General features: G+C 33.8%; 6 protein-coding genes across 11 annotated transcripts in view; 4 read left to right on the top strand and 2 right to left on the bottom strand.

Moving 5' to 3' along the window:
* Window positions 1-13,140: 13,140 nt before the first annotated feature.
* Window positions 13,141-14,647, top strand: LOC108565149 (acylglycerol kinase, mitochondrial). Its single transcript, XM_017924444.1, has 3 exons — window positions 13,141-13,331; window positions 13,389-13,735; window positions 13,787-14,647. Exons 1-3 carry the CDS (start codon window positions 13,222-13,224, stop codon window positions 14,605-14,607), a joined length of 1,278 nt encoding a protein of 425 aa, XP_017779933.1. The 5' UTR covers window positions 13,141-13,221; the 3' UTR covers window positions 14,608-14,647.
* A 385-nt stretch (window positions 14,648-15,032) lies between these two features.
* On the top strand, window positions 15,033-17,738 carry LOC108565162 (protein lethal(2)denticleless). The gene is made up of 4 exons (XM_017924471.1): window positions 15,033-15,419; window positions 15,482-15,625; window positions 15,688-17,151; window positions 17,232-17,738. Exons 1-4 carry the CDS (start codon window positions 15,377-15,379, stop codon window positions 17,453-17,455), a joined length of 1,875 nt encoding a protein of 624 aa, XP_017779960.1. The 5' UTR covers window positions 15,033-15,376; the 3' UTR covers window positions 17,456-17,738.
* A 71-nt stretch (window positions 17,739-17,809) lies between these two features.
* LOC108565161 (tetratricopeptide repeat protein 17) lies at window positions 17,810-25,022 on the bottom strand. 4 transcript variants are annotated; one of them, XM_017924468.1, is made up of 14 exons: window positions 24,947-25,022; window positions 22,436-22,655; window positions 21,807-22,366; window positions 21,121-21,408; window positions 20,786-21,077; window positions 20,482-20,726; window positions 20,170-20,425; window positions 19,581-20,115; window positions 19,307-19,513; window positions 19,091-19,250; window positions 18,792-19,029; window positions 18,580-18,737; window positions 18,418-18,523; window positions 17,810-18,365 (listed from the first exon to the last, which is right to left on the bottom strand). In XM_017924468.1, exons 2-14 carry the CDS (start codon window positions 22,544-22,546, stop codon window positions 18,210-18,212), a joined length of 3,312 nt encoding a protein of 1,103 aa, XP_017779957.1. In that variant the 5' UTR covers window positions 22,547-22,655; window positions 24,947-25,022; the 3' UTR covers window positions 17,810-18,209. The 4 variants fall into 4 exon arrangements, with proteins under 4 accessions (XP_017779957.1, XP_017779958.1, XP_017779956.1 ...); XM_017924469.1 differs by lacking the exon at window positions 24,947-25,022 and adding an exon at window positions 22,968-23,036; XM_017924467.1 differs by lacking the exon at window positions 24,947-25,022 and adding an exon at window positions 22,809-22,866.
* LOC108565167 (soma ferritin-like) lies at window positions 22,974-24,782 on the top strand. The gene is made up of 3 exons (XM_017924480.1): window positions 22,974-23,163; window positions 24,215-24,439; window positions 24,505-24,782. Exons 1-3 carry the CDS (start codon window positions 23,053-23,055, stop codon window positions 24,694-24,696), a joined length of 528 nt encoding a protein of 175 aa, XP_017779969.1. The 5' UTR covers window positions 22,974-23,052; the 3' UTR covers window positions 24,697-24,782.
* LOC108565165 (ferritin, heavy subunit-like) lies at window positions 24,699-25,647 on the top strand. 2 transcript variants are annotated; one of them, XM_017924475.1, is made up of 3 exons: window positions 24,699-25,177; window positions 25,232-25,318; window positions 25,387-25,636. In XM_017924475.1, exons 1-3 carry the CDS (start codon window positions 24,797-24,799, stop codon window positions 25,540-25,542), a joined length of 624 nt encoding a protein of 207 aa, XP_017779964.1. In that variant the 5' UTR covers window positions 24,699-24,796; the 3' UTR covers window positions 25,543-25,636. The 2 variants fall into 2 exon arrangements, with proteins under 2 accessions (XP_017779964.1, XP_017779963.1); XM_017924474.1 differs by having other exon boundaries at window positions 25,232-25,647.
* The window catches only part of LOC108565163 (zinc finger protein 143-like), a 2,022-nt gene continuing 1,126 nt past the window's right edge, over window positions 25,572-26,467 (bottom strand). For both annotated transcript variants that reach the window (XM_017924472.1, XM_017924473.1), the window contains exons 5-6: window positions 25,922-26,326; window positions 25,572-25,862 (exon numbers count right to left, since the gene is read on the bottom strand). In XM_017924472.1, the coding sequence (XP_017779961.1) occupies window positions 25,644-25,862; window positions 25,922-26,326 (624 nt within the window). In that variant the 3' untranslated portion in view covers window positions 25,572-25,643. The remainder of the gene's footprint in view (window positions 25,863-25,921; window positions 26,327-26,467) is intronic.

Here is a 26,467-nt window from a genome sequence, read left to right as displayed (position 1 = left end):
TTATATATTAATACAGAAATACCTCGCATAGTCCGTCTTCGATAAGTGCGAATTTACTAGATCAAAATTAAATTAAATTAAAAAACGTAAACGTAAAAATTTGTTAATTTTTTGAACGATGATTGAAAAAACTGCTTTGCATATATTTAAATCCGGGATTTAATTTCTACTAAGAAAATCTAGTAGACGACCTAAGGTAGATTATGGTTGCTTAATCCTCGTAAGCTGTGGCAAAAGGTAATGTAATATTTAAACTCTCTTAGAACCACCACCAAAATCTGACACCCCGATAATCCTTAGCACCAACAAAATAATCCTCTTTACCAATTAACGCACTTGAAAATCCATGTCTCTAACATTATTTTGAAAGCAACAGACAAATCTGACAAAGTCAATATAAAGACACAGAGAAAATCTATAACCTGAAATACGGACCGAACGAAAAAGTGCTGTACATTTCACATTCAATTTCGGTATGGTAAACAAATTTTATTCATAACTTATTTGTATAATATAATCTATACTAGAAACTTAAATTTTCTATTTTTTTTTTAAATATGTTATTGAATTTCCTGAAATTTGTAAATAAATAAAATTTACATTTATTTTAAGAAAAAAATGTATACATTTTGATTCAATATTCGTTGATTTTGAATTATATAAATTACTTATCATTACAGATTTTTATTTTAAATTTATATGATTTAGAAATAATTTTGTTAATTAATTATAATTTTTAAGAAATAATTCGATGAATTAATATGAAACTTATATTAGAGTCTATAAATTAATTACAGGGAAAAGGAATACATTTTGATTGACTGTTTGCTCTGAAAAACGGTCAGAAGAAAGAAAAAAATGTATACATTTCGATTTATTATTTGTATCATTTGAATAATTCGAGGAAGTAATCAAAATCTTATAATAGTGTCTATAAATGAATTAGGAGGAAAATGAATATTTGCCCTAAAAAATGGACGGAAGGAAGAAAAAAGTGTTATTACTAAACATTTCATATAGAATTTCATTACATTTTCAAGTTTTAATAATATCTAAATACAAGAAAATTAAATCATGTATTTTTTGTATATTGTTTATTGTATTAAGTTTTTTTTTTATAATTTATTGTTGCAATAAATATTATTAATAATAATAATAATGTATTGGCCAAACATCAATACAAGGAAAAAAATAAATTTTAACATAAAATAAAAAAAAACAAAAAATATATTAATAGGCTGGCCAAAGGGCTAACGACCGAAATATTATTATTATTTTATATTTCTTGAATTTCCTAATATTTGTACATTATTTTTAAGAAATATATACATGCCGGTCTTTATACAATAACCGACAAAGCGAATTTTCACAATAACAATAGAAACAAACGATTTTTACGATTCAATTTCTTTTTACATAATTTTATACAAAATTCAAATACATAATACAAAATACAATCACAAAACAAAACTTAAAAACTTTTATAATATTACATAAAACTTTTTTTTAATTTATTATTATTAAAGCAATCTATCATCTGACATAGATATCAAGCCTTATGAATGTGGTAAAAAGTAAATTAAAAAAAAAGGACACTATAATACTTAATGAAGAGATGATCCAGCAACCCCACTTCACATATACAATAATTATTTATGCACTTTATCAGCTCCGTAGCCAGTTGGTTATGGTATATTGTGCTAGCCTTTGCTATTTCTGGAGCATGGAGCATTGGCAATTTTCCTCAGCATTTTGGACTGGAATCTCCGTATTATATCAATACTGGTGTTACAGGTAGATCCCCAAAGCTGAATGCCGTAGGTCCATATCGGTTTTAGAATAGCTTTATACAGGAGCACTTTGTTTTCTGTTGATATGCAACAGTGTCTTCCTATTAGCCACTCCAGCTTCCTAGCCCTCAGATTGAGACAATTTCTCTTGAATGCTATGTGCGTTTTCCAAGTAAGACGTCGATCTAGGTGCATACCAAGGTACTTGGCCTCATTTGCCTGAGGCAAAGTGGATCCGTTTAATAGGACTGGAGGACAGGTCTGTCGACGCATAGTAAACGTCACATGCTCCGACTAAGTTGACGTTGGCTTCGTTGGCTACAATTCTCCACTTTTTCAGCCAGTTTTCGATGTTAATAAGGCTGGCTTGGAGCATTTGTGAAGCAGTGTGCGACGTCAGGATTGCAGTGTCATCAGTGAATGAGTCCGCCGTGAAAAGGAAATATAGCAAGTGGCCCGAAACGCTTCCCTGCGGGACTCCAGAGCTGATAGGTCGTAGAGTAGTCATTTCGTCTTTGTGTTTGACCTGAAAGTTCCTCCCCGTTAAGTATGATTTAAAGATGAAAATAATATAGGTGGGGAAGGCACTTCTTAATTTTGTATAACAGCCCCTCATGCCACACTCTATCGAAAGCCTGCGAAGCAGGAAAGCAGCGGAGTAGTATCTCCTGTCCTCAAGACTTCTGCTAATCTCGTCCACTACACGATGTACCTGCTCCACTGTACCGTGACGTTCAAGGAAACCGAACTGGTGGTCAAGTATGACATGGTTTTCCAGTAGCCAGTGTCGTAATCTGCGAGCAGCAGCTTCTAAAAAAGTTTTGACAAGACCGGAAGGAGGCTGATTGGTCTGTAGGAAGTGACAGCATCAGTTGGTTTTCCAGGTTTTCGAATGAGGATAATCTGTGCAACCTTCCACTGAAAAAATGCCAAGTCTTAGGATGGCATTAAAAATTAGTGTAACATTCCTCAGGTCAGCAGTTGACAGCTGCCTCAGAACCTCTGATGTAATTAAATCATAACCTAGCGATTTTTTATATTTCAATCCAATACCAATACCGTATCATCAATTCAACGTCCCTGATTTTAAATGGATTTATTGGAAGCGAAATTTGGAACGGAGACTCCAAGAAACGCGTTATTTTGCGCTCTTCGTCATCAGGCAGTTGTGATGGGAACGGTTGGAAGACCTTAACGAGGTGGTCGGCGAATAATTCCGCCTTATATCTATTGCTTCTTGCCGAATTGCCATCTGGTTTGCGAATTGGTGATCTGCTTAGGTTGTTTTAGTTGTTTAGTGGCTCTCCATAGCGATTAGTCAGTTGCTTCTGTTGGTGTTAGGCTCTTGAGGTAGTCTTGTATAGCTTCGTTCTTCTGTCTTTCCAATGCATACTTCTGTTCTTTTGTCGATCTGTTCAGAAGAGTTTTGTCCGACGGATCATGAGTCCGTTGCCAGATCTTTCTTAATCTCCTTTAGATTGGCAACACTCGCTGTGCAATTATAAGTCACTTGCCTTGTAGGGTTAGTATGTGTAGCACTCGTAGAGCTGATTGTATCGAGGTAATTACATTTTCAACTACACTTTCCAGTTGTAGCTCTGTTTTCAAACTGATATTAGATTGTGTACTTGAATCTAAATGATCTCTAAAGAGTTTCCAGTTAGTATGCTTATTAAAAAGCGATGGTGGTTTAGTTCGCGTCTGGATTGACGCCATTAGAGTCAATATAATGGGAGAATGATCCGATGACAGATCCAAACACGAATTGATAAGAAAATAGTTGGTAGAGTAGAGTTGGTACCAATGGAAACAGGCGCGAGGTGTAGTGACTGCATTGCTTTCAGTAGTTCACGCCCTTTGGTAGTGATTAATCTTGAGCACCAATTTGTATGTTTTGCATTGTAGTCTCCCACAGCAATGAAGCGCTCGCCTAAGGTTTCGAAAAATTCCAGAAAATGCATCATCTTATTTTTGTGTGCCTCTCCAGTCCTCAATAACTCGTTGCTTGCAGGTGCTCTCTCCGGAACTTTGGTAGTTCATAGTGCTTGATTGTTGTCTCGTAGATGGTATACCCTGGGATGTTAATGTAACTTTGGACAGTGTAACTTAGACCAGCATCACGTCCAACTTCAGGGTCTTTATAAAATGTATTACCTCCTGAGTGTGCTGGATCAACCCGTTTGCATTCCAGGCTACGATTTTAAATTCCTGGTAGTTCATTTCAACTTCCTGACAAGGTTAGTGAAGCTACATAAAACTATAACAAAATAATTTTCTCTATAGAAAACTATACAAATAACAGAGTAATTTATCTAAGTGACAATAAAACATTGTTTTATTTCTTATTCTTATCAAAATATATAATTTAAAAAAAAGAATATTTTTTTAATTGACCATTTATTAAAGTCGGTTTTTATTGTTGAAAGAACATGTTTACTCAATACATTACGCATAGCATATAATATAGTGGGAATGCAATGTATACCGATAATCCGATATTGGGAATTATTATTCGATTTTCTGCACATTTATTTCCATTGTTCCATTGTCGAGCAAATCATAATGTATTTACAAAAATACACACTCGAATCCATTATGCTTATGTGGGAACGGGAAACAAAGTACGAGTGTATTGGTCCAATATTCCCCAAACGCTTTTGACTCGAAAGAAGAAGAAAAAAATGTATAATGAAAAAAAAATCAAGAGAACTCGATTAGTCGAATGACAAATGGGTGCCGTTGTATAAAATTATTTTTCCTTTTCGCTTCACCTCCGATCGACGGATGGTTTTCCAATCGATTTGATCCTCAAGTTTCCCGACGGGTTCCTCCATTCTGTGTGTACTTTATGGGTGCTTTAATTGCTATTGATTCGGCAGCATTTGGGGGCATCTGGTGCACACAACGAGTCGCGGTTTTTCGAAAACAATACGCCCAGGGGTTGGATCCGGGTGAGCACTTTGTCCTTATTCGGATCAGCAAGGAATTACGAATACAGCGGTAGGAGAAAAAAAAATCTGAAGTCGTGTGTGATTAAGGTTTACCGAGTTTGTAAATATCATAACCGGATATCTGTTCATATATATTTCATTTATGAAAGGCATTTTTTTTTTCTAAATAAAGTATAAAGTATATAGAATATATGAATATTCGATGTAAATTTACCGCATCTTTCTAAAAAATTGTTTTCTCTTAAAGGTAGCTAGATTTGTAAAGTGAGGTGAGTGTACTATTTTTATAAATAAGTAATAAAATTTTGTTTCGAAGCTTGTTTTATAAATGTTCAGTATTTACCTCAAAATATTGTTTGGTTTTTTTCAGGAAATTATGTTTCCTTTTATCAAATATTTAACATTCTGAAAACATGTACATCAAGAGGAAAATAAGCAAAAAAATGGCATATATGAGGTTTTTTTTATCCAAATCAGTTAAATTCCGGAAAACCTAGAGTCAGGCAACACTACTTTCTCTCAATCTTATAACTTGAGTTTGACCACTAAATTTCCACTAAAGAAAAATATTTTTTTTACAATACTATTAAGTCATGTCTTACAAATTTGTTAGGTTTAAGAATTTTCTAATCTATTATCTATTGCAGGGTTTGCCAAACTTCTCCTGCAACAGAACACTTCGTAAATCCTGAAATTTCCACGAAACACCTTGTTTATTTTATAGTGCAGGTAAGAACACATAATCAATAAAATTCAAATGAAAATGAGAAAAAATATTCATTTTTATAGTTTGGGAAACCCTGATCTCATGAATATTATTACAAAATACTCTGAAGCTATAGCCCGAAGACTTTATTTTTATTGATTTAATAAATATGTGTTATATATATAAACATTAAATTGAAATCTATTTTAACAAATGATCCTTTAAATATTTATTTATTTCGTGAAATTCTGATATTGCTTCATGGAAATTTCTGATTGATGATGAAATGCATTCCAAAAAATTTAGTTCAGTATCTACAAAGTTATTGCTAATATTTTAATTATTAAAGTATTTCGACTTTTTGCCATTCGGGTATTTATTTAAATTTACATTAAAAAAAAACTGAAAATTTATTTCCTGAATTTTTTATATTGCTTCATGATTTATAAATTTCTCCGATTTATACAAAAAAAAATTATTGGCCCAAAATTGAGTCATATGTATTACATACATAAAACTATATATATTAACTGTTTATCATTCAAATTATTATATGTTAAGTAATATATATATAGATTTAAAGAAACAGCTAAAACTTCAATTTTTGACATCTTCATATCTTCAGTGAGTATTGAAAAGATCATTAAAAAATCAAGTAAAGTTTGAGATGTATAACAACCAAAACATAATTTTAGCATAAGTTTAAAACCTTAAGCGGTTTGATGAATTGTATGAAGTGTATCAAGTGATGAATTGTTTCAAACATATATATTGGTACATGATGCGAATATATTCATCATAAGAAATAATATAAGCCATGACGAATATATACGACATAACTACTTAAGGGGTTAACTATTGTTTATTATTACTTATTTATAATGATTAATACAAAATTTTTATGGCCCTTTGTAACAGTTATATTTTTATTTTATTATGATTTTATAAATATTTATATATTATTATTATTACTTATATTCTTGAATGCATTTTAATTATTAATAGCAAAATAAGCGTAAAAGCTAAACGATGATTTTGGGATTTGAATTTCGGGACAATTCTATAAAACTTGGATATCAGGCAACCCCTATGTGTGATGTTTATTTTGTGTATTTTTATTTTTCTTGTTTTCCCTTAACACACGCAAGAATATTTCCACCCCCCTTACGAGAAACGGAGTTTGCAGAATAACGAGAGTCATTATATAGAGTTTCGGTTCTTGTTACAGCCCGTTCGAGGACGTAACAAGTCGTGAAACAGAAGAACATCGTTAGTACACAATACTGGTCATCGTCGTCCACCGTCCTGAACTGGTTATAGGGGAGGAAGACCGGCGAGGCTACAAGCTTAAAGCGTAATTGTGGTAATCAGAAACTGTGCTAACAAGGGCTTTATCAATATATACATACATACATACACACGTTGCATTCTCTCTCTCTGCGTTCCATTTTTTCCTCCTTCTTCGCAACACAGTTTCCCGTAATTACTACCCTCGTTACGCAATAGTTTCACTATTATGTTATATTTTTTTTTGTTCGCTTGCTATGAGCTGCGGAGCGAGAGAGACTAAATCAAAATATGTTTTTTTTAGGGATTGCACTGGTGACGACGGGGGTTCCCCCAATTGTTATTAAACCACGTTTTGTTTGCGATTTGCCGCGAGATCACGAGAGGGTGATGCACGCGTTACGGACACGTGACCCACACACACAAACACATATGGAAACAAAAAGAAAACAAAACACAAATACGTTGCATACGGAAACGCAAATTGAAATGAGTTTTTAACATCCTCCACCCCATACGCTGTTTACGAAAAACAAACCAACCCCCTGGAATAATGAAAAAGCATGGGAAAAACTCAGTTACTATTCTTGCGGAGAAGATTTGTGAGGCGATTCGGACTAATAAATAAATAACGCATACACGAGGAGTTTTTAATGGCGCAGCTATACCAGTTTTTATTGGTCTTCATTCTGTTCTCATAATAAAAGTCAAATAAATGGTTCATAAAGTTATTTCGTGTAATGCTCCTGGACACGAATGATACACGTACGTATACGTACTTATTATCCACACATACCACGTGGTTGGTTTGTTATGAGATCTGCGTTGGACCAGGAGAAATCATCGTTAAAAAGGAGCGCGCTTGTAAATTTCTCTTGCCAAAACTGTTTCATTGTGGTCAAAGAAAATCACACAGGAGCGAGTGAAATCGGGTTACTTACAATCGCCAGTGATATATGGCCACAACTTTATTAGGGTACCCAATAAACGTGACCGAGTTCTAATGCCTATTGTACCACCAAACCAACATAGTTTCACATATTTTTTCATCTTCTTCATCTTGTTTTTCTTCCCTTTTATTTCGCCCTTTTGTTCCCATTCGTTCGTCTTCCGAGTTGTAAACTGAAATTAATAAATTATAAATGCGTGTGTGTCTCTCATGCATATTCAGCGCGTTTCCCGTGAAATCCATTAATTTGTTGTACATTTAGTTCTTCATTTAAGTGGCCGGCAATAAAATAAGTTTTTTAGCTGGGTTTTTTTTTTCTTCTTCTTCTTTTCTTTTATTGTTACTATTTCAAACTCCTTCGTTCCGTACTTTCCTTGATTTATTACTCAATTTTATTGCAGCCACAATTATTACGATTTTTTTTAATATCTTTCCACATATACATCCACAATAACTTTGTTGGTTTATTTCAATACTTAAGTAACCTAAAGAAATACATTTAACGACTTCTTTTTACCTCCTCACTTAGAACAAAGCGCTGACTAACTCTGTATTTTTTACAGCTTCTCATACATTTTTACAATGTATTCTTTTTTGCTAAAACTAATTTGAGTAACAGTGATATTTATGTAAAACACATAATTTTTAATTTATTTTATAGCTTCAGCAGAATTAGTATTTTCTTCTTATTTCCTAATCATTTTTTACTACCCTATTCTCCCTATTCTACCCTATAGTATAAATATAATAATTTCTTCTAATTAAACTAAAATAAATGATGTAACAATAGAATGGCCTGTGGTCCGGATCCAGCCCTGATTTTTTTATTTGGCCCTAATGCGGATATGATCTATTCTATAGGTAGCAAATTTAATTGTATTCAATAATTTAATCTCAGAATTAAAAAACGAGCATATTTTTCTATGATTTTCTTTCAATTCAACTGCAATTTTAATTAATGTTTGAAATTTTTCGTTTGTATTTTATTGAATATAAATAACACTTTGTTATTTGTTATTCGACTAGAATTGAAAGTATGTTAAACTTATTGGCTGAAACCCGTAACTGGATTCCATTGAAACAAATTAGTTTCAGCTTTTCAAATCAGTATTTTTGTTATCTATAGAAACTTTCAACTTTCTTCCACGCAGCAAATCAAATTTGCTTTCTCTTAGACCAAATATTTTTTTTCCTAGGTAAAATATCAACTTAGGGATACTTGTAACAATTAGTTTACTATGAATACTTATAACTGTGAACAATTAGCAACTTATTAAACTTTTGATATAACAAAATATGATATACAGTGACTTAACGAGCAAAATAAATTGTACGAAAAGTGATTCGCTTAACGAGCAACGTTTCGCATAACGAGTAACGAAAAGAAGATAAGTCCCTAATTGTGCGCATGCTACGATCATTTAAAACTTGTGTACACTTATTATGTGTATTTTTCAATATATTGACCATCTTCGATTCTCTTTGTCATCTTGTTTACAACGGACTACAATTTGTGTTTGTTGTAAATGCAAACACAAATGTATTGTGTCCAATCGTTATTATAATATATAAACACACTATGTACGCTTTTTTCTATTATAAAATATTAAAAGTATAAAGAGAAGTGGAATATAAACAAATATAAACTCACTTCACCGTGTGTGAATTGGCAAACCTGCTGTTAGTGGTCATTCTTGTTGCATCTAACTTGTGATCAGGTATGTTATTTGTGATTTTTTTTTGTTCAAAATTTAATAACATTGGCATGTCTCCGAATAAATAGCTAAAGAATAAAAATAACCATAGAAATGAAAACCAAAATTATGAATGCATTATTGTAATTTACATTAGTTTATATGGGAAAACGTATTTCACTATACGAGTAAAAATCCGGAAATTTTGGAACGGATTAAACTCGTTAAGCGAGGTTCCACTGTATATATAAAATATCAATATAATGAACCAGCGAGTGAAATGGAAAATTTGCTTTATATAATTTTCAACATTTACTATGATATAAGCCGACTACCATAAAGTTAGCAGTAAGTATAAAGTAAATTTGATATTCGTAACTTCTTCAGGTTAAAAAGTATTTTTAATTGTAAATTTGGCCACAGGAAGTTTTGTTTCATAATTTGGCTAAAAATAATGTTGAAAAAATGTTAATACATTTGGCAGTAATTGAAATATATTTTTTCTAACATTATAAAAATAACAATAGAATAGACAATGAATATTACAAAAGATGTATAAACTTATAAATATAAGAAACCTAATTGGTAACGAGGAACATTCGAATAGACCATGTGTTTAATTACAAATGTAGCTGCAATTGGGTAAATCGTATTGTCCTTTAACAAAAGCGAGTTTTTTTTTGGGTGAATTGTGTGAAAGCGGATTTACTATTTAAGGGTAATTGGGATGTTGGTGCATTGTTTGTTTGTGTATCTTGTTGCAGTGAATGTTACCAATTCACACCAGAGGAGGCATGCATTTAATAAATTCTGGAGCCGCAACGGACCTACGCTAAGATAAACTGCCGTGGGAAATGGACATGCGGGTGCAAGGTTTACATTAATTTTCGATTGGACATTGAGCATGAATCACAAGTCAAACAGAAAATAGAACATTTTTTTTATTCCGAAAGAAACAATCGTCCGAATCAAACCAGAATCATGTACGTATGCAACAAAAAAAAACTGGAGAGGATAAGGCTTAGAGTGAATGAATGATGCATTTGGACTTTGATTGAAAGCTGCTTCTGTTGGTTTCCAATCTGTAACAAAAATAGAGTGGTTTGTTTGGAGTGAGAAAACAGTGAGTTTATATTTACATTGGCACGAGGGGGTCCAGGGTCCAGGAGCTGTTGCAAAATAGTGGGCATTATACGATGCGGGTAGCAATGCAAGGCGTGGGGTGGTGGGACGGGGGTTGCTTGATGTTCAACATCCCTTCGGACGTAGAAGACGTATTTCCATGCGTGTAGTGTTATTGAAAGCAAGGGGAGATTGAATGAATCGGCTTCGGGTGGAACGTTTAAAATAATATTCAAAATAATGCGGAGATTAGCAGTATTCGGAAACTAAAAGAAAATAAACATAGGAGGATACATTCATTAACGAATTAAGCAATATGAGATTGCTTAATCCCTCTTGCCACGAGATTCAATTAACGAGAACTCAACAATTCATTAATTAATGCCGCTCCGTTCGTAACTAATTTTAAATTGTTATATAATACTTTCAGAGCCTTCACACAGCATTGTAGTAAGAAATATTTATATAGTATACACATTTTTTTACAATTATAAATTAGGAATCTAATGTATAATTGTTTTCAATAAATTTTAGTCTTATTCAACTTTAAACTGAATACAGTAAATATATCTTTCATATATTTCTTATATAATATTTTAGGAAACAAAATTAGGAAAAAAATACTAGATTTCACTTGTCAGCACTATGAGTAAAGTTTATTTAAATTCAACTTTAATTTTCAATAAACTATACATGCTTAAAGATAATAGATTCATGCATGTTTAATATTATTTTAAACTCAAAGACAAATAACTTATTTCCATTAATTTTTTTATTATGTAGATACGAAGAAGCAAAATTAAAATAAAGAAACAAATTTGTTTTAATTTAAAGAAATAGTAAATCTTTTGGTTTTGATGTTTATGTAGATCAGAATGAAGTTATAATAAAATACAATAGAAAACACATTAACATTTAATTTTATAATTCCATACATTTAGTCTAATAAATATCAATAACATTTGTATTTACAAAACTAATGAAAGTCTGATATGTCTTATCTAACAATTGCAAAAATGTTTAAATATTAATGAAACATGATAATTAGAACTTTGTTAGTAATCCAGAGACTTATTAAGCAGTTAGATTGTCTAATACTGATGTGAAAGACTCCTAGTTGATACGACCGTGAACATTTTTATTTTTTGCCAACGAATTAATCTCAATCTGTTTAGACAAAGCATTTATTAGACGTCTCTTTTAAAATAAGACAAATGGCACACGCCAACATAATTTTGTATAATTTTAATCTCATACATTCTTTTTAGAAGAAGCGGTCTTTTTAAAAACACCAATCTTTCAATTTCCCGCAAAACAACAACAATACGTTATTTAGGCACCCGATGCAAACATTCCTAAATAAATTTGAGACAAATCCAATATACAAATCAATTTTAGGCCAAATTGAAAGCCCAGAAAGAAACATAACAAATAATGATTGTCCATAAATAAAAAACACTATTAAATCTAAATCTTAAATAAATTCTTTTTATGACATTCAAACGCGATTATATCTTTCAAATTATTATATAACTTGAATTACATGTAAATCATTTTTAATGAATATCATATATCTAATAAATAATGTAAACTGTAGTCGCCATAAATCGATACAAAATTATTCAGCATGCAGCGCCGAACTGGTTGAACTTATATGTGTTTCAAATAACCTGGAGATGGCGCAACAAGTTATATGAACGGATTCAGACGAATATACAGTGTGATCCATTTTACGACAGGCTTAAGTTTCAATATTTTGGGGTTTTACTATTGAAGTATTTCTTTCAAAATGTTTGCTCTTTATCCTTCTAGTACGCGTCGAAATATGTATAGCACCACTTTTCTTTGATATATATGTTTGTACTTTGGTATTTATGTTTGTAGTTAATGGTAAACTTTAATTGAAATGCAAATCACTACATTACTCTAAGGATGTAGTTTACTAGAGGATTGATGTACACTAGGCAACAAGATTTAATTTTAAATTTGAATAAGTGTTTTAATAAACAAACTTTATAAATAGTTATTTTTTAATATAGAGTAGTTGTACAAAACACTTATAATGTTTATCATTCCCTAGAACTCCTTTTTTTATTATAGAGCCTAAAAATAACTATTAATCAAATTAATTGTTATTATAAAATAAATGTAGTTTTTATCTCTCTGACAAAAAGTTGTCATTATGCAACGTTAATCACATTTTGATTATTTGAGACATCTTTTTTAACATCATAAAATATAATGATAAATAAAGTATTTTTAATTATTGGATACATTATATAATAAGTAGCATTAATATGATATTTTTTTTCTCTTTGGCCATTTTTCTACGCCATTCGAGTTTATCGGCCCCAGAAATTTTTGTTAGTTTTTGGGATTCAAACCAACTTTTTTCATGATATTGTCGGGATTATGGTAGTCGGGATTTTGACATAGTCGGGATTTCGATATAGTCGGGATTTTGAGCCAGCCGGGATTTCGAACGTCGGGATTTCGATAGACGGGATTTCGGTTGTCGGGCTTGCGATTACCACCGGTTCTATTACATGATTAACTGTAATGTATCTTTAGTTACATAACTAACAACAATGAATAATGTAAAAGAAGTTGCAAATGTGTCAATGTGATTCCATGTGAAATTGACACATGTCAAACAAATATAATTTTACGGTTAAATTGTATTCAAATATTCTCTTTCAATAATAGTAACATAATATTGGAGATGGCTTTCGTAATAAAGTTCGCGAAGGGTGTGCGAAATCACTGGAAAAAGTCCACATTCGCAGCCTGCCTAATGGCTTACGGTGGAAGTTGGTTGAAAGAGAAATATGAGTGAGTATTAATATTAACCTAAAATGATGAATGTTGAATTAAAACAAAACATTTTAGAATTGATGACCTGATGAAATTCTACTGTGAAGAGGCCCTGAAACATGGGCAACAAGCAATCAATGGAACAGTGAATCCACGCACAGTAACAGTGATATTGAATCCTGCAGCAAACAAACGAAAGGCTCTGGAGGAATTTGAAAAGTATTGCTCCCCCATTTTAAATCTAGCAGGCATTTGCGTCGATGTCGTGCAGACAGAGAGTGAAGGACATGCAAAGGAATTGGTACAAAATTTACAAAATACTGATGCAGTTATAGTAGCTGGAGGTGATGGAACTCTTTCTGAAGTTGTGACTGGCCTCCTGAGACGAACAGGAGAGAGTAATGGGAATGTTATTCCAGTTGGTAAATAACGTTTATTTCCTATATTTTCAATATTGATTCTTGATATTTTAGGTGTGTTGCCACTTGGTATAAGTAACAGTGTGGGATCAGCGTTATTCCCTGGTGGAAGTAGATTACCCAAAGTTAAGTCAATGGCTGATGCATCATTGGCTATTGTTGAGGAAGCCACCAAGCCAATAGATGTAATGAAAATTGAATTGATCAATGAAGGACCAGAACCTGAGGAGGCTAAACCTGTGTATGCCCTCTCTGGAATTGAATGGGGAGCATACAGGGATGCTGCAGCAAGGAAGGACAAATACTGGTATTATGGACCATTAAGAAAGTATGCAACATATATTTTCAGTGGATACAAGGATAGCCTCAGCTGGAATTGCAATGCATTGGTCACCTATACTCTTCCATGTGAAGGATGTTCCAATTGCACAATAGAACGAACTGAAAGTGACAAAAGGTGGTATCACCGTTTCTTCTCATCACCCAAAGACAATAAATCCAAGGCTCATATTATTAATGATCAGTGCAAATTGCAACAAGAGAAGCAAATATCGACCACTGATTTAGCATTGATTACCTCTAATATTCTCGGCGAAACTAGCGGACCTCCGCAGCTACAATTGCATTTAGGACCTGACTCTGTGGATTACGTAGATTTTGTCTCTGCTGGTTTCAAAACTGAGACGGGCGGAAACAGGGAAGTCAAAGAAACTATACTCGCTCGTCAGATGGAAATCAAACCGGTAACCGCAGAAGAAGGAAAAGAGATTTGGTTCTCTATAGATAACGAAGACTTCGAAGTGAAACCCGTGAAAATAACATTGCTACCTAAAATTATAAGAATGTTCTGTAAAAAGAGCGAAGCCATTTTTTAACGTTTTTACACAGTCGCATTTGTTTGTTCTTTTATAAATAAATTATTGTTAATTTATTCATTTTGTTATATACAGCAGAATATGTACAAATAGTTTTCCAATTACAATTTTTTCAACTTTAAACCCTTAATTACATAATCTTTAATGTCAAAAATTGATGTATTCAACATATTCATTCAATGCCTATTTACTTTTATAGTTACCATTTACAATAATAAAGCTTATATTTATTGTTTTAAAAATATTTACTTTTTATAGCCATAAACTTTCCGAAACGTAGTTAATAAAATGTAATTATTATCTAATTTATATTGGAAAGTTTTAGTATAGCCTAAAACGTGATTGTTAAATTGCCTACTAGTTCCATCGTTGAATGTAAATATGGTTGTATAAACTGGCGTAAACCAGTATAAATGAACGAAACAAGAGAAGTGAATGTGATGCGGAAATTGCTTACAGTGTCAATTATAATTAACAGTGAATAAAGAAAAAATAATTAATTATTTTACCAGTAAACACTTGTATATTGCCATATACAAGTTTGGATGTGAGTGCTTCATAAAGTTAAGCGTAATTTGAATATTGTTGATATTGGTTATGTTTCCTTAATATTGTCAACGGTTTTTTGAAAGCCCGCGAATCCATCAGTTACAATAACTGATGTATTCTTTTCCCGCGCTAAATAATCGTGTTACGTGTTTTAACCATTCCGAAATAGTGATAACTAAAGTGTATTTAATTAAACAATTTCTGGGAAATTGTATTAATAATGAACACAGTGCAGAACTTCTACAATCAACAGTTTGGTTTCAGTAAGTGCAATCTTTGTTTATTCATTCATGAATTTTGTAAAATATCTATTAATTTTCTGTAGAAAAATGGGATCAATATGATAATGTATTGAGGCGTTTACGATGCACAAGAGATGAAGAATTCAAAGGTATATGGGGTGAAGATGATAGCTCAGAGTCAGAAGGTGCTACCCCCATATTTGCATGCAAATTTGCTCAAAAGCAAGGTAAGTCTATATAGTAAAATTATATTTGTATGTAACATAATTTTGAAATGGTATCTCCTCAGGATCTGAAAATTTATTGGCATTGGCAAATGAAGATGGTCAATTAGTGGTACATGACACTAATAAAGTAGAGCCACGACAAGGGAAACAGATCCACCACAATGCTATATTTGATATTTCATGGCTCTCTGACTCGCTGAAACTGGTGACTGTATCTGGGGATCATACAGCAAGATTAATTGATGTGGGTGGAGGAGACATGAGAACAGAGCAGATGTTCACTGGACATTCAAGATCAGTAAAAACAATTGCAGTTAAAACCAATGACTCTTCGATTTTTGCGACTGGTAGTCGAGATGGTAGCATCAGGGTTTGGGATACGCGTTCCATACAAGCATCTAATTTAATTGCAGCATCTGATAGAGTTATCCAGCATTCACACTGCAAAACAACGCCTACTACATGGAAAAAGCGATTAAACTATTCATCGAGCAGCGTATCGGCTGCAAACTCAGTGACCGGCCTTGTTTTCCAGAACGACAATACGCTGATTTCCTGCGGATCCGGAGACGGTTTAATCAAAGTTTGGGACCTGCGGAAAACTTACACAACGTTGAAACACCAGCCATCAGCTAAACATGAAATACCATATTCAGGTAGCACCACAAGAAACGGCTTCAGTAATCTCATCTTAGATCCTTCAACGTTGAAATTATATGTAAATTGTTTGGATAATACGATTTACTGTTATAATGTCGCTACTTACAATACGCAGCCGGTTATGGAATATAAAGGTTTTCAAAATTCCACGTTTTACATAAAGTCGGTGCTGAGTGACGACGGCAAGTATTTGTTAAGCGGAAGCAGCGATCAAACTGCGTACATTTGGAAGATTAATCAATCGGAGCCGATAATCAAACTCTCAGGACATACAGCAGAAGTTACTTGCGTGGCTTGGGGTAAGGACACCAAAGCTCTGGTAACATGCTCCGATGATGTGCGGCATAAGATATGGAGGATAGGGAATGAGTATCCTCCAGATAACTGGGAAGTCATAGGACGCGGTTATGCCGAGTCCGTCGCCAAAAGTCCCATTAATTGTAAACGTTTTATTGAGGAAAATGAAAATACGCCTTCTCAGCCAAAGCGATTCCGATACAGTAGCAGCAGTAAAAGAAAACTAGACGTTGACGATGGTGGTAACAGTGCCAAACGATTTAATTCAGGACGTAGATTGTTTGATGCAACGAATAGCGTCGCATCTTGTTCCACTGTAGATGATGGCCCATTGGCAACAATTTTAGAAAGTATGAACAAAACTCCGCCAACAAACGGAAGAAAGCGTTTGCTCGTATCTACCCCACCAGAAGTGTTTTCACCGACCACAAACTTACCCAACTTTGCCATTGATGGAGAAGCTCCGCATTTACATTGCTCACCACAAAAGAAGCAAGATTGTGATTGGCTGACGAAAATGAGAGTTGAACGAAGTTTCCTTCGACAAAACCGAGAGCTAGTTAATTCAGGTAATTAAGTTACTTAATTTATTATGAAATTAAATTCTTAATGTAAATTAAATAATCAAAACTTTTTTATATTATTTTAGGTGCACCTCCTCTTAAAGTGCCACGTTTAATCAGTGAAAGCAGTCCTAGGGGATCTAGCAGACAACCGAAGCGACGAAAAAGCAAATGCGATTCACCGCAAACACGAATAGTGGAATATTTCAGAGCTACAAGTAATAGCATTATGAAAGACGGTCAGTGTTCTCCCAGATCATCGTTATCGCAAACAACGCAAAACTTGACAAATAGATCTAATAATAATTAAATTATTAGATCTATCAAACAAAACCTGACCCTATTGTGATTAATCATCTCATCTCATGTTTCGTATCGCATTTTACATTTACTCGTAATTCTATACTGATATTACTACTAAACTCTTGTTTTTTTTTCCTGGGGAATTGAACAAAAGTCATATAAACATTTGAAATTTTATTGTTCATTTTTTCTTAATGAATTACACGACCAGTGATAATAGGATAGTGATCGTATTATTAAATATTTATTTATGTTTGTCAATACATCTATATTTTGTCAATAAAACAATTTTCACGTAGAACTGTTTGTATTTTAATATATCCTATAATCATGATACAGTAAGACCCGAATGGGGGCGAAGTGAAGTCAAACGGTCAGTTAATATTTCAAATAAAAATTCTGGATTATCTGCGAAACGTCGTGCAGGTAACCAACAAGTAAAATTCGAAAAATAATATGCAAATTTCTAGAAATCACAAGTAAAGACTTGTTTTGGTTCTATGTTAATAAAAAATATGATTTATAAAAAATCTGTTCATAGGCAATAGGAGATATAATTGTTCTTTTTTTTAGGTACACGTATTGGTTCAAAGATACTAAAAGAGAAAAAACAATATAAAAAACAACTTATGCGAATGGAATGTTTCCTTAACAATGAACACACTTTTTCTTGTCTTTGGTAAAGGTTAAAACTAATTGTACATCCTCTATAAAAAAAAAATAAAATTAAATTAGACGATTCTCGTCAATTGTAGTATTTGTCAGTTCTCGATGGGATCACCGTTCTCACGAAAAGCGACGGTTCCCTCGAATAGGAGAGTGCAGTAGATTGTCTGCAAACGGTTTCGAGCGGGCTCAAAGTTCGTATCCAAAGCCAAAGACGATCGGTAAAAAGACAATGCTTTCTCGAAATCTCCCTAAAATTAAAAACATTAATTACTCTTCATCATTGAATGTAGTCAATAATACCAAAGAAGTGTGAATGTTCGCAGTGGTGAAATGGTTAACAACATAGTTGGGATGAGTTTCCAAAGCTATATAGGCTACTTCCAGTGCGTCAACGAAAAATCCAACTCTGCAAAACAAAATCATCAATATACAAAAGTAATGACTTTGAATTAATGATGTTACCTATGTAACACATTGGCCAAACTTATCAGAGGGATGTCTCGCATATCTAATGGAACATAAGTGAGAGCATTCCTTAAACAGGTGATAGCTTCTTCGCTGTTACCGATCACTCGCCAGTAAAAAGCAGCCGCTGTTGTCAAGACCCAAGAAGTGGAATTCTAAAATATAATTTAATTATTTAGAGAATGAATATCTCCAAATACAACTATTACTTCTTTCAATGCTATGGCGATCTTGGTACCAATCTCTTTGACTGACGATTCTTGATCACCCGTCATCAAAGCTAACCATTCGAAGAGTGCATCTTCGGGTAAATGGGGTAACCTTTTACGCAATACCATCGCAGTCAAATGGTCCAGCGTTGCCGAAGATGAAGGTACACTATCGGTGCATTGAGGTTTCACTACTTCTTTTAATCCTTTTGGCAGTGGTTGTAAATAGGGTCCAACGCTAAAAAGCAAGCATTCGACTTGAATGTGACAAAGAAGAAGAATCATTTTTACGATCTTACTTGAAATTTCTAGCTGCAATGGTTTGCCACATGGAAGTAAAATGTAACCAATCTGCCTCTTTGATATCTTTACATTTGTTCCATGTCAAAGCATAAGTACCAGATTTATCGTAGACGTGCAGCATCACTTCAGTCGATGGTTCCTCAGTAGATACGAACACTAAAATAAAGAATATTAGTGATAGGGTATGTACAAACTTATATAAACTCAAATACCATAAAAATCACCGAGATTGTGACCTCCGGCTTTTGATTGTTCATCGGCTAATAAAGCTTTCATGTGCATTTCATGACTCTCAGAATCTGGAAAATCGGCAGGTCCGTCGGTAGTGAGTAAAGTAGATAACAAAGAACCGGCACCCAAGTTGTTCGGTTTCCCACATTGATCTCCGCCGCTATTAATAATCTTGGTTATTGGTTTCACTAAAATCAATATTTTTATATAACCAATTGATTCCAAAAATGTAAATACCATTTTATTGTTACATACCTACTCCGTCTTTATCATTGTCAGCCCTAAAACATTGGATTGCCGCAGTCTTACATTGCTCTCCGCTTGTGGAACATATCACTCCCTCACCGCTGAATCCATCTTTTTCTCCGCACATCAGAGATTTCTCCTCCTTTGAATGCTCGTAACTGCCCATCTTGATGCGACACGCCCACAACTTCAAAAGACGCTCCGCCTCTCCACCGTAATAATGAGGATCCACCCTCAAAACGTTCTTTAAGTAATACATGGCTAATAGCGGATTGTTCTTCTGGTAATGGATGAGCGCCAACAAGAAGTTAGTTGCCGGCTCCAGGAAGTTCACTTTGAATGCCAAACTAGCAAATTTTAAAGCGCTCTCCGTTATACCCTGCTGCTGCATGATTGAACCCATGGAGACCAGAATGACGTCAGTGAATTCTTTTGGGACAGAATCCAAAGGCATGTCTAGGCATGCAAGAGCGTTTTTACCATTTGTTCTGATACGCCAATACATACTAGCTAAGACGGATAAAACCCAATTAGGTCCAGACTTCTGAAAATGAAGAAAAATAAATGTTGTTTCTTCTAAAATATATTTAATAATTACTTTTTTCACAGCGGATAAGATTCTTTGACCTATTTCTGCCTCATCCCCCTTGCCCTCGTTTACGTATCCCAAGAAGTGATTCTTTAGTATCGGATGTAACGAAAGTGGTTGATTTTTGGGCATTGTCATGCGTAAAACTGGATGATGCAATCCCAATTCCTCGGCTTTCGGGTGTTCGCAAAGCGGAGGATACCAAGGCAAGGGATGTTCCGCACCGTCTTCAATCGCTAAATCTTCTGACAGCATTTTATTGATCCTAACAAACACACAACTTCAATTTTATCAATTCACAATTTGTAATTGAAAACTTACTGGAAACCCTTGTTTTCTAAAGGAATAAATACTGGCAAATCTAAGTTTTCCTTTTCTTTCAGCGGCAGATCCCATTCAGCGCATTCGTCTTTACTTGGCCAACGAACGCTGTCAAAGTATAAATTGTTGGAAGTTCCCATGGTGGTGGGATATTTTGGTGGAATTTTCGGAAGCACAAAATTGCCCACATCGTTGCCATTCATGATAATTTTTTTGGGATCTGGTTCTTCGACAATATGTTCCTCCTGAAAACAGACAGTTTGAAACAAATCTGTTATGAGTTTCAATCTTTTAATAATATTACCACTTCCTTTTCGACCAAATTTGCCTTGTTCGCAATATGGTAGTATTCCATTTTATTAACCATCTGCTCTTCGTCCTCATTTTGTATCTTTGCATAACACGTTATGACCAATTTTTCATCGACGATCTCGTGGACGCAGTTCCTTTTGGCTTTGTTCTGCTGCTTTGATCTTTCCATGATCATATTCAGTTCGTATGGTACCACCTCCCATAATATCTTCTCCCTCAGACCGAGGATCTGCTGCTGCTTCCCGTGCAAATCATGCAGATCCGTGAGAATATCCTGCAACGAACTACTCACATTATTTTAACATAAATGTGCATACTTCAACTTACTCGTGGTATTCCAAGATATCTGTTCTCATGTTCGTGTAGCACTGGATGTATTGCCTGGCAACTTTAAGTACATCACTATTAGGCCTCATAGTATTAAACTTAATAAAACTTTTTATTGCATCACCTAATTCATTCATCTCACCATACACGGAACTCAGTGCCAAATAATTCTTCGCTTCGAGTGGCGCATGGTCTACAGCAGCTCTTAACAAAATCACACCATCTTTGGAATCAAAACCCCAAAATAACAATCCGCCCAAATTTAATAAAGGTATATCACGATATTCTCTAAAACAATCAAATTTTTACATAGCACTATTTATATATATATATAGTTTAACTTATTTATTATAGACTTTATAATGCATATTTGATTAAACGTAAAAATATTATTTAATAATCTTGGTTAAACTGACATTAAATCACATTATAAATTGTAGGTCAAATTTTATATATAATACTCAAATTAAGTAATTATCATGACATAGACAGATAATACTAACTGCAGTTAATACCATATTTGAAGTATCTATGTGCTATTTACTATTTATATTTTATTATATTACTACATAAATAAAATAATGCCATTTTATGAGTTAAAGATATTCACCAATCATATTTTAATAAAGTAACATTAGCATATCATTTATTGATTATAGAAATGATAAAATATTATAATATCTCACCTTGGCACATAATATAGGGCTCTCCTACCACATTCAATAGCTTCAAAAGCATTCCCTTTCCTCCACCAATAAAGTAGTCCCAAATTATAATGTACCCAAGAACTGCTGTTCTTCATGAGTCCATAAACAATTTGTCTACCATCCTTAATAGGAAAGCTCTCATCAAACATGTGATAAGTAGAAATAGGAAATTTCTTTCTGTTAGCAATACTTTCCAAATGATCATAGCTAAAAGGACTGTAATGTAGTTCAGAGAACTTATGGCACTCAGGTTCTCTATTGATCCCTTTCAATTGATTGGACTTGAACATTTTAATTTTAAATCTATCACTGCCATTGGATGTGATCATATCATAATCACCATCCACCATATCAGTGATATCAGAGCATTTGTCCCAGGAAATTTGGTCACCAGTGGATAAAGCATCAGACTTTTTATTGATTCTATTTGTGTGCCTCTCCAGGTCTTCAATTACTTTATTCAGATCATCATAGCGTTTCTCTTGGTCCATTAGGCTTAGAAGATCGTAGGGCCGTCGCAAGTTGAACGGCGAATCCAACTATAACAATAGCATAAATATAAATAGTAAACAGTTGTTGGGTAAGGTTAAGTGACTTTCACCACATACTTTCGATTGGATTCGGCCATTCTCAGTGACCACCCAATGGGTGTGGGCATGGATATTGTGAGTTAACTGAAACAATATCACCAAGATCTTCGATAGAGAAAATTTCCTCATTTCCAAACGATATTTTTAAAATACATGCAACACTTGTCAGTTTTGACACTTCTTATAAGCAAGTCGCTTCAACACGAATGAAGTTGTCCCGATCGACCACTGAAAAGTGCTGAAAAGAATACAATTTAAGTTTTAATTATTGATTAAAGTACGTTTACACATGTACAATTTGCAACCTACTCGAATAATATAATATCATTCATCAGATATACAACTACATGTATCAGACAAACTAGTACTTAGTAAAAACAATTCAAAGTACCTATCTAAGTTGTAATATTTTGCAAAATGTAGTAATAAAAAAATATGTAGTAATAATTATAGATTCATTTTAACCGTACATGATCGGAAATAAACGAAAAATCAATAAGTTCTCAGTTCTTAAAACGAAATGACCGTTTGACGTCAGTCTGAAAATTACCTCACGTGAAGTGGGCTGCCTATATAAGCAGTTGAATAGGAACCATTGCCCACAGCCGCTCCTAATTTTTCATAATTCAACAGCAATGGCTATTCCGCATTCGCAAGTTCGTCAAAATTTTCACAAAGATTGTGAGGATGCCACCAATAAGCAGATAAACATGGAACTGACTGCCAGCTACACCTATTTAGCTATGGTAAGTTTAATAAATACTGCAGCGCTATTTTTAGCATAAACTGATAGGTAAAGGAGTAGACTTAAAAATAGATTTTTTGCGAGCGTTTTTTTTGCTTTTGCATTGTACAGGATGCGAAAAAAATAAATAATTATCGAGCCGCATTTTGGCGCAACAATCAATAAATTGCGATGACGTAAAGGACATCTAGCGGATAAAATCATATAATATCAAGTATTCAAAATAAATAGTTAATTTAATGGATAAATGATTGCAACTTAACGTAGATAAGCACATCAATTTATTATATAGAAGTAATTTTCTCTTGATGAAACCCACATCTGTACATTTCAGTAATACAATTAGATATTGCGTCATTGACAACACTTTACGAAATAATTATTTGAAAAGATGCGAACTCAATAATATGTAATAATATACAATTATACTAATCGAGTATAATTATGATATTTTCTTAAAGCAATTTGGTAATAATCTATAAATTAAGCATATTCAAGAAACAAATATAAAATAATACAAATATTATGTTGCTTAAAGCTGTTATATCTTCTTTTTCGATGATTAAATTACGTTACAGCCGATTTTGTGTATATTCTTTAGTTTAAGAATATGTAAACATAATATGAGTACACTTGTTTACTTGAGTAACTTAACGCTTCACATATTGCGTTGATTGCTTTAACACAAGGTCGTTATTTATGAAAATATTGATGTTTGAAATTACAATAATATTATTGCATATTTACAAACAAAGTTTGAATATTATAAGAAGTAAATTAAATTTACCTGAATGTATTAATCACAAGTCGGTTGTAAATAGTTTTCTGTATTATTGCATAGAAATTGAAGTATTTTTGTTATCTTTCAAAAGCCCTTTGGCCAGATTATTAATCAATTAGTTTTATTAATTTATATTAGAATTTTTCTTATTTTCATGGTTTATTATGAACTTATAATATTTTGTTTATTTTTATCTGGCCAATAAATTATTAGTTATCTCAATATCGATCAGTGTATAATATAAATTATATGTTAAATTGTAATATTTTAGGCATACCACTTCGATCGTGACGATGTTGCACTGCCAGGCTTTCATAAGTACTTCAAAAAGTGCTCAGAGGAAGAACGCGAGCACGCAACTCGCTTAATGGAGTACATCAATAAGCGCGGCGGTAAAATCGTCTTAACCGATGTTGCTCCTCCAGAAAAGCAAGAATGGGCAACGGGAAATGAAGCAATGCAATGCGCGCTCGAGCTTGAAAAGAAAGTCAATGATGTAAAAAAACTTGTTCTGCAATGAGCTGTACGCCAATGTGTTAATTTCAATAATATGACTTTCAGAGTCTCCTGCATTTGCACAGTATCGCATCCGGTCACATGGATGTCAACTTCTGCGATTTTCTGGAAACCTGGTATCTGCAGGAGCAGGTCGATGCCATCAAGGAGATCGCCGATCACTGCACCAATCTGAAGAGAGTTGGTGAAGGGCTGGGCGTCTTTATGTTCGATAAGCAGCTCGAGAAGCACGAGTAAAATATATAATATTTTAACGCTATGTAATACTTCGAAAAAAAAATGCGTCAATTGTAATTGTCATATAATCCCGTAATGTCAGAAACACTATGTTAATAAAATGTTTAGGCTAGTATTCAAGCAATTGATTTCCCAACAAATTAACCATTGCTGCACAAACTCCTGCAGCCCGCGTCATTTGTTTCACGAAGACTGCGAACGAGCAATAAATAACCAGATTATTGCAGAACTCAATGCTGCTTACGCTTACCTTTCGATGGCTGCTTACTTCGGTCGTACCGACGTGGCTCTTCCTGGCTGCGAAGGCTTCTTCAACGCGATGCAAGTGGAAGAGTTACAGCATGCACAGAAATTAATAAAGTACCAAAATTTGCGTGGAGGTAAGGTATTGCTGTGTCCTTTGACCTGCAGCGATTGCACCGAGTGGGGTATAAGCAAATCACTATCTGTCGGTTTGGAAATGGAAAAACTTATCAAAGAGGTAAAGGGTTAAGCACTTCAATTTATTAATTTGTTAACTTCGATCAAATTTTAGAAGCTGATCTCGGTACACGAAGTGGCAGAAACACACAACGACTTGAATTTAATGGATATGATAGTTACAGACTTTATTAACGAACAGGTAAAATATTACAGTAATTTCGTTTTCACAGTGAATCGCATATTACGTTTTGTTTTTCGATACAAAAGGAAAGATCTATCTGCGAATTTGGTCGATGGTTGTCGCGATACGGAAGTTTACAAGGCAACTGCAGCGGCTGCGGTTGTGTCGACTTCCTCTTCGATAAAGAAATCCATAAAACCTATGTCAAAAGCGATCCCACCAGTGAAAAAACGTATAAATAATAATAGTTTTAAAACAAACTAAATCATGGAATGTCCCCTTCAACTACATGCTGGATATTATAAAATATACATATTATATAATTAAAACCCTGTCTTCGGTCTTATTGCAAGAAAAGACCGGCGTTCGGATCTTTGGCTAAATGATATTCGGTGCCGTCGCTTGCGATCAATATCTTATGTACGGACTGTTTGTGCGCCTTCAGCGTGTTCTCGTGTTTGCATTTTTGATTGCAGTATTCGCATTTGATCGGCTTGAAGGGTTTATGTACTGTACTGTGCTTGAACAGAGATGAGTACTCTGTAAAACGTTTGCCGCAACCCTGAAATTATTAAGAACCTCAATAATATTTTATTGCATCTCAATTGTATTTCTACTTACCGGAACCGTGCATTCGTACGGTTTTTCTCCCGAATGAATTCTCATGTGGTTTTTGTAATTTGTCGCTGATGCAAAAGCTTTTCCACAATCTGGGTACGCGCATGCATAAGGTCTCTCACCAGTGTGAGACCTTATGTGAACTTTACGAATGTGCGATGTTGTGAATGATCTATCGCATCCCTCAATGGGACACTTGAACGGTTTCTCTCCAGTGTGTGTTCTAATGTGCTTTTGTAGATCTCCAGATGTCTTGAATTGCTTCGGACATGTGTTGCAGCCGTATGGAGTTTCACCAGTGTGCGTTCGTAAGTGAGCCTTCAGAGAATAACCAGTTGCAAAGGCTTTATCACAACCAGTTACCATGCATTGGTAAGGTCTTTGTCCTGTGTGAATCCTTACATGAATCTGAAACAAATTCATAACTTTACACATCAAACACAATTTTTTTTAATTATATAAAATACTTTTTAAACAAAAAATATTTTAATCTAAATATTATAGCTAATATTTTTGGTAAATACACAATCTAAATTGTTAAACAATTGA

The sequence above is a fragment of the Nicrophorus vespilloides genome, unplaced genomic scaffold, assembly GCF_001412225.1.
Source record: "Nicrophorus vespilloides isolate i.1.1-1 unplaced genomic scaffold, Nicve_v1.0, whole genome shotgun sequence".
Classification (NCBI taxonomy): domain Eukaryota; kingdom Metazoa; phylum Arthropoda; class Insecta; order Coleoptera; family Silphidae; genus Nicrophorus; species Nicrophorus vespilloides.
Note: the sequence above shows the minus strand (reverse complement) of the source record. Positions and strands in the feature narration are given on the sequence as shown.

Coding starts and splice junctions, on each gene's coding strand:
- LOC108565149 (XM_017924444.1), top strand. CDS start 13,222: ATGGCTTTCGTAATAAAGTTCGCGAAGGGTGTGCGAAATCACTGGAAA. Junction 13,332..13,388: donor TGGTTGAAAGAGAAATATGA/GTGAGTATTAAT, acceptor AAAACATTTTAG/AATTGATGACCTGATGAAAT. Junction 13,736..13,786: donor TGGGAATGTTATTCCAGTTG/GTAAATAACGTT, acceptor TTGATATTTTAG/GTGTGTTGCCACTTGGTATA.
- LOC108565162 (XM_017924471.1), top strand. CDS start 15,377: ATGAACACAGTGCAGAACTTCTACAATCAACAGTTTGGTTTCA. Junction 15,420..15,481: donor CAATCAACAGTTTGGTTTCA/GTAAGTGCAATC, acceptor AATTTTCTGTAG/AAAAATGGGATCAATATGAT. Junction 15,626..15,687: donor CAAATTTGCTCAAAAGCAAG/GTAAGTCTATAT, acceptor GTATCTCCTCAG/GATCTGAAAATTTATTGGCA.
- LOC108565161 (XM_017924468.1), bottom strand. CDS start 22,546: ATGAGGAAATTTTCTCTATCGAAGATCTTGGTGATATTGTTTCAGTTA. Junction 20,727..20,785: donor ATTTGGTCGAAAAGGAAGTG/GTAATATTATTA, acceptor GTCTGTTTTCAG/GAGGAACATATTGTCGAAGA. Junction 20,116..20,169: donor TCTTATCCGCTGTGAAAAAA/GTAATTATTAAA, acceptor CTTCATTTTCAG/AAGTCTGGACCTAATTGGGT.
- LOC108565167 (XM_017924480.1), top strand. CDS start 23,053: ATGGCTATTCCGCATTCGCAAGTTCGTCAAAATTTTCACAAAGATTGT. Junction 23,164..24,214: donor GCTACACCTATTTAGCTATG/GTAAGTTTAATA, acceptor GTAATATTTTAG/GCATACCACTTCGATCGTGA. Junction 24,440..24,504: donor TTGAAAAGAAAGTCAATGAT/GTAAAAAAACTT, acceptor TATGACTTTCAG/AGTCTCCTGCATTTGCACAG.
- LOC108565165 (XM_017924474.1), top strand. CDS start 24,797: ATGTTTAGGCTAGTATTCAAGCAATTGATTTCCCAACAAATTAACCAT. Junction 25,178..25,231: donor TGGAAAAACTTATCAAAGAG/GTAAAGGGTTAA, acceptor ATCAAATTTTAG/AAGCTGATCTCGGTACACGA.